General features: G+C 56.5%; 1 protein-coding gene across 2 annotated transcripts in view; it reads right to left on the bottom strand.

Annotated features, from left to right (window-relative positions):
- LOC104164306 (protein argonaute-1) overlaps positions 1-6,603 on the bottom strand; it is a 15,373-nt gene that overhangs the window by 6,077 nt on the left and 2,693 nt on the right. For both annotated transcript variants that reach the window (XM_009703594.1, XM_009703593.1), the window contains 8 exons: positions 6,339-6,426; positions 4,392-4,539; positions 3,935-4,054; positions 2,970-3,092; positions 2,363-2,496; positions 895-1,079; positions 568-727; positions 184-274 (listed from right to left, as the gene is read on the bottom strand). In XM_009703594.1, coding sequence (XP_009701896.1) covers positions 184-274; positions 568-727; positions 895-1,079; positions 2,363-2,496; positions 2,970-3,092; positions 3,935-4,054; positions 4,392-4,539; positions 6,339-6,426 — 1,049 coding nt within the window. The remainder of the gene's footprint in view (positions 1-183; positions 275-567; positions 728-894; positions 1,080-2,362; positions 2,497-2,969; positions 3,093-3,934; positions 4,055-4,391; positions 4,540-6,338; positions 6,427-6,603) is intronic.

Here is a 6,603-nt window from a genome sequence, read left to right as displayed (position 1 = left end):
ATGGGGGTCCCACCTCTCCGGGAGTGGGATCAAAACACCCAATAGGGCAGGGGCCACCCTGAGAAGTGTCACCGGTGGGACAGTAGTGACACAGACCCTTCATGGACACACGAGTCCCATCCCAGCTCCTGCGTCCCTGCAGGGCTCTCGGGCACCGAGCCTGGCCCCAGGCAGGGAACTTACAGCCGTTATGGAGGGTTTCTTCCCATCTCCTGCCGGCGGGTGAGTGACATCGGCACCAAGGAAGATCACCGGCTGCTGAAAGACAGCAGAGCTGGTGGGAGAGAAGAGAAAGCAGCAGTCAGCCTTTTGGGGCCATCTCAGGGTGATGCACAGCCCAACGGAGACAAGCAGATCACACAGAGGACATCTCCTGACCTCTGGGCTCTGGCCTGGGCACATCAACAACTCATCACAAGGCGAGACAGGCTGCAACCCCCCATTTCAAAGAGCTACTTTACACAGCTACCCACAGGCCCCCTCTTCGCCAGGTAAAGCAGGCAGGCAGCACCACCACGGACCTGGGAAACAAACCCCAAAAACGTGAGAGGCAGTGGCAGTACGAACCGCTGGTGAGGCACAAGGATGTTGTTGATCCCGCCAAGCTTGACGTTGATCTTGAGGCAGAGGTTGGAAAGGGTCTGCGGGGAGGTTTTCACCACGTTCTTGACCTGGACGCACTGCGTGGCCATTCCCAGGAGGGTGTCCCCAACACGCTTCACCTCGGCTGCGGGCAGAGGAAGCAGGTGAACACAGAGGCAATCAGCCACGCACCACTTCCAGCAGCATCCTCAGAAAGGGGGAGAGAAAGCACCGTGGGAGGAGCAGGGCCAGCCCTGCTAAGCCAGAGCAAAGCCCCTCTCCCCTCCCGACTCGCCCCCGCCCCAGACGCACCGTACACCGGCGTTTTCCCTGGCAGGATGACAATGATGAGCTGAAGCCCTGAATAGGTGTTCTTGAGGTGTCGAAACATGGGCTCCACACTGTCTGCACCCTGGGCGTATTTACAGAAACAGGGCTGGCCTTGGATCGGCATCCCTGCATCTTTGGAGATCTTGCGCAGCTGGTCCGTAAAGTTCCTGTGCCCGGGAGGAGAAGCAGTGAGCCCTGAGCGCTTCCGCACGGCAGCTCTGCCACACACCCTGGCCACCGGGCAAGGTGCAGGGACCCGTGGCTGGAGTGCTGCGGCACAGGACAGAGACAAGCCCATCACATCACCACACCTGTGGTTTTACAGCATCCAGCAAGTGCATGGCACAGCAAACGCAAGACCAACACGTGTTAGAGCTGAACCATCCCCTCTTGGTGCCATCTTACCCAGGTACTGACTCTTCCTGAAGTGATGGAGCTGTGAGCCGTTCTCCGGTAGAAAGGTGGAGAAGCGGGGAGCAGACCTGCTGTCTGGGACAGTTGATTTCCAGATGATTTGCAAAGCTGATGCAAGCCTTCACTTACCAAACTGGACAAAATGCTCAGCCACACTCTGGATTTTTGGATTGCCAAGGATAAATTTGATGGAGGGAGAGCCAGAGGGAGCACGGGGCTCCCAGCTCTGCCCCAAAGGGGTCACAAAAGGAGTGCGGTGTCACTCCCGCCTCCACCCAGTTACTGCAGACATGGGAGACTGAGCTGCTCCAAACCATCCCAAACATTTACTGTGCCAAACACCCAGAAGGGGCACACAAAATGCTCGCCTTGACGCGTCCGTTCTTGGTCAGGAGAAACCTGAGTCCCCAGCAGAATCCAAACCCAAAGTGACCATTTCCCTAAATCAAATAAGCTGTCCCTGCTCTGCATCACTTTGCTACCGAACCAGAGAATCTCTAACCTACCAGCGCTTTTCAGAAAGCCTAAGACTTCTCTGTAATAAAAACCCACGGCGAATTAGGATGCTTCCTACATGAAAGGCATTACTTCAGATAGGGCATTGGAGAAACTTTTAATTAAATATCCCTCACGACCCCATCTCTCCGATATTCAGCTTAGAAGAGTCCAATACAGCTTTAAGGCTGGCAGTATCAGATCACGATACTGCAGCTACCTGATGCAAAGAGCAGATCGAGGAGAGCCTGTCAGCTCACACATGCTGGAGTGCCGATGTGCTCGCTCCAACCTGGCAGGCTTTGCGATGGTTCTGGGACTGTTTGCAGCCAGGATAAACAGTTGGGCACTCTGGATAAACTAACAGAAACAAGACTGAACACCCAGTCTGAACCTGGATCGAATTTGTACCACGAGCAATTCAGATGCAGTATTAGCGATGAAGGACGTGCAGCCCCAGGCTGGGAGCCGCAGGGTGGCCGCGCCACGAGCCACGGCTCCCCCGGCTCACCCCACCCACGCGGGCTGCCCCTTTCCTTACTTCAGCACCTCCTCTCGACACTGCTTCTGCGGGGCAAAGCAGGCAATCGCCCAGACTTTGATCTCAATGCCGTTGTAGAACTGCTTCCCTCGCATGTCCCACACGCCTTGGTTGGGAGTTGCAATGGCCCGGTTCTGCAAGGCAAACAGATGGTCAGAGCGCTGCCGTGTCCTGCCTGGCCCCACACCGGCAGCCCCCGGGGAGCACCCACACGTGCTGTGGTTGTGCTCCCCGTCACAAAGCCGCACGCCCTCGTCAGAGCCAACTCCCTGCACTGCCAGGGTCTGCCGCGGCACTCGGCGATGGGCAATTCACCATCTTGGCTCCTCAACAGTGACGAAAATTCACCCAAGCTGCCTTACCCTGAGCATCCCTCTCCCCTTCAGCTCACTTTTCTGTCACCGAACGACTCTTGGCTACAACTTTTGGAACAGTTTTATTGCAAAAAACCCAAAACCCCAAACCCAAGGCACTCTGATAAAAAATTCCAGCTCTAACCTACAAATGTGAAGGTAGCACAAGTTTTCTTCAGAAACAGTGTTTTCTGGTGTGAAAGCATCCCTCTGCACGACGCAGCTCAACACCCGGGCAGTGCAGCCGTGCTTACCCTGCCTCCATACTGCAGGATGGGCGCCGGCAGGACCCTCCCCGTCACCTCCGTCATGTCGTCTTTCACCTTGATCCCAAACTCCTGAATGTACGGATCCAGGTTGTAGCTGGCATTCTTCATCTGCAGAGGGAAGGAAGGGCCATGGGAGGGGGCAAGACCGACTGCTGCGTCCCACACAGCTTCAGCTGGCCGGGAAGCACGGGCACCTGTTCTCTGCAGAGCTGCAGTCCTCTCCGTAAGGCACGGCGAGCGGTTTAACACAAAGGGCCAAACCCTGTCCTCCAAACTGACCCAAGGGGGACCTGATTTTTGAACGCACTGACCAACGTAACTGAGAGCAGAGCGTGCTCCTGAGATTTAAGGCTCCAACGGGAAGGTTCAGACTGGCAAGAGACTGTTATCAAGAGTCACACAAGGAATATCAAATGTCCCCAGCTGCGAAAGACGCATCCATTTGGGTAACAACAGCACCATTAACCAGCTCCTGCCCAGCCGCTGGCAGAGCCGGGTTTGCCGTTCCCCTGGCTTGCCCCAGGCTGACCTGCAGGCAGAGTTCCTGTGCTGCAGCCCCACAACGCACAGTCCCCACGTACACCCAGGGCCAGGGTCATTTCTCTAATTTGTTTTCCTATTTTTAGTTCCAGCTCCCTTTGGGTCAGGTTCCATCAGCACAAGGACCTGAATTTGCTGCACACGAGTTTCCACGGTCACTTTGAGCCAGGCTCCTCTATGCAAGTGTCCGTCACACACATGCAGGCATCTCTGACCAGGGATTCAGTGAGAACAGGGGGATAAAACCAAGCCATTAACCCCACTAGTGTCTTCTGAGCAGGTCGCAGCTCTCCAGTGCAGAGCAGCTGAGGAGCAGGACCACAACAAGGTTCATCACGGGCACAATGCCATAACCTGTCATCAGAGCCGCAGCCCCGACACTGTTCCTCCTAGGGACTTGTGCCACGTACCAGGCGACTAATTTCCTCCTGCCTGTCTGGGGCAGACCTGGCTGTTGCTTTTATCATGGTTGATGTTTGATTGTCTGTGAGCTTCTTGATGCACCGCTGGCCTGCCACGATGTTGCACACCTGCACGGGACGGGAGAGACAGCAGCCAGGCATTAGGGACAGGTGAGACACGGGGGACCACGGCTGAGCTGCCCCATGGGCACGGCACTCAGGCCATGCAGCCAGCCCCAAACCAGAGGTGCCGAGCCTGCAGCTGCAGGAAAATGGCATTTTTACAGCGTGGTCTCCTCCCTCACTCACTAGAAGTGGCTCTTGACAGGTCAACATTGAGGCAACTAGAGCCCACAACACATTAGCTGCAGAATATTGTCATGCATCTGCCAGCAAAGACCGCTTGCCTTCGCTTTGCACAGTGCCCAAAAGCTGGGGCGCCCAGCGATGCAGAGCCAACACTCACCTCCAAGGGCAGGTACGTGTGCTTCTGCTCCTGGCCAACCTGGAGACAGGGCAGGTGGGGGTATTTCAGCTGCAGGTTGTATTTCTGCTTAAAGTACTGAGCCACTGTGCACTCCACTGTCTGACCGCTCTCCAGCTGCAGGGGAAACCTGGCAGAGGCAGGACACGAAGGATGCACCTACTCAAAACAGACACTTCCAGAGCTCAAGCACTACTTACTCTGGCTGGGAAGAGAGGGAACTGGCAGGCTCCCTCTCTGAGCTACCATAAAAGAAAATAAAAAGCACAACAGTGGTATTTTCAGAAATCGAGTCAGGAATACTCTGACCCCAGTGTGGGACTGAGGTCCCTAAATAAAGCTCTCCCTCACTAATCCAGCTAATCAGGGCAAATGTTTATTGCAGGACATGCCACGCATGCCACCGCCAGGTACATAAATACAGCACAGTGGCACTCAGGAGGACTTCTGTGCTCGGTGCCCTCCCTGGGAGCCAAGCTGAGCTCCAGGGCAAGGTTAACCGGTCTTTCCCAGTATGAGGCAGCGGGTCTGGGGTGGGCAAGCGCAGGGGGCAGGAGGGGTACAGCTCCCTTCAAAACCACAGGAAAAAAACAAACCCAACCCAAACTTCCCAGTGGCAGGGCTGAGGAGTGCCACACCGTCCATAGCCGGAGCGCGTGATACCCAGCCTCACCCAGCACCAGCTGTTCCCGGCTCCATAAAGAGCTCTGTGAAAATGAAGAATTGACCCGATATTCTTTATGGAGCCAAAATTAGACAGGAGAGCGAGCCCGAACACCCTGGCAAGGCATCACGTTCTTCTTGCGCTCACCAAGGCCCAGGGCTGGGACCCAGGGATGCTGGAGCACAGGGGAAGCGGGGTGCACACGGTGACAGGCACATGAACCCCAAGGAGACACACTCGGAGATGGGGTTGTGTGACGAGGGCATGGGAGGTGTCCCCGCTTCGGTGGGGGCTCTGAAGCCTGACAGCGCCAGCCTGAGCGGACACTGCTGGTTTGGTATCGGGAAAGAACCGGGAGGAGAGATTTTCTACCAGCACTTGGGGCTGTGCAGCACGAGCCAAAATTTCTTGTTCCGTTTTTACTTTTTTTTTTTTTTTACTTGTTGGCAAAATTTCCAGAAACATTGCAGAAACTTGGGGGGCAGACAGCCTGAAAAACATCCCCCCGTCCCCTCCAGCTCCACTCAGCGAGCCCCCAGCAGAGAGCACAAGCACAGCCCCTCCTGCCCCAGTGCTGTCCCCACCACCGCCTGCACGGGGAGGTCTGGAGAGCCCCACCTGCTCTCCCCCCAGCCTCTGCCTCCACCCCGGCTCCCCCCCCAGCCTCTGCCTCCAACCCCATTTTGCTCCCCAGGGGGCAATTCCCAGGACAAACCCCACTGATGAGTCCTGGAAACACCCGTGGGCTGCGGTACCCAGCAGCTTGGTGCTGAGGGTACCTCTGCCTCCCCCTCCCCTCCCGTCTGCGGGGGGTTGTGGGGCGCAGGGCAGCCCCCAAGACGGAGGGGTGTCCAGGCCCAGCCTGCTCCCAGGCACATGCAAATAATTTCAAGGCAGGGAATTGCTTTATCCCCTGACAAAGCTTCTGCTTTGGCCATGTCTATTTTAAGAAAGAAGAAAACCAAACTCGGAGGTAAAAACTAGGACAATTCCTGGCATGTCAGCTCCCGCCCGCCGCAGCACGCCGCCTGCCAGGCAAAGCATCCTCTGCACTCCCACCCTCCCCTGCATCCTGCTCGCCTTCACTGCGCATGACACGGAGCTGTGCGCGCTGCTGCGCCCAGAGCCGCTGCAGAGCCCCAAGCACATCTCCTTTTGCCATCACAGGCTAGAGTTTCCCGTCCAGCTCTCCCTAACGACACCAGCAGCTGCTAAAAAGGAGAACAGCTCAGATTTTTCCAAGGGCATCTTCCCACCCGCCTTACGTCTGGTGGCTGGCCGGCCGCCTGGTAACGTTACACACGCGGTATTTCCTCTTCATCTGCCCGCAGTGGGTGACCTCGACTTTCAGACCTGATGCAAGACAGGGAGACACAGCAGAGTCACAGGTAAAGGCAGGAGCGATTCCCCTTTGCCCAATTTCCCCGGGACCCTGCCAACACCTTCCTTAAATAATTAACCGTTTGCAGAGTAGGTATGCTTGCAGAGGCCCTGTGAAGTGCAGGAGGGAGGCAACGGTGCCCAGGAGAC

This window comes from Cariama cristata, unplaced genomic scaffold (assembly GCF_000690535.1).
Source record: "Cariama cristata isolate BGI_N322 unplaced genomic scaffold, ASM69053v1 scaffold23027, whole genome shotgun sequence".
In the NCBI taxonomy this organism is placed as follows: Eukaryota; Metazoa; Chordata; class Aves; order Cariamiformes; family Cariamidae; genus Cariama; species Cariama cristata.
Note: the sequence above shows the minus strand (reverse complement) of the source record. Positions and strands in the feature narration are given on the sequence as shown.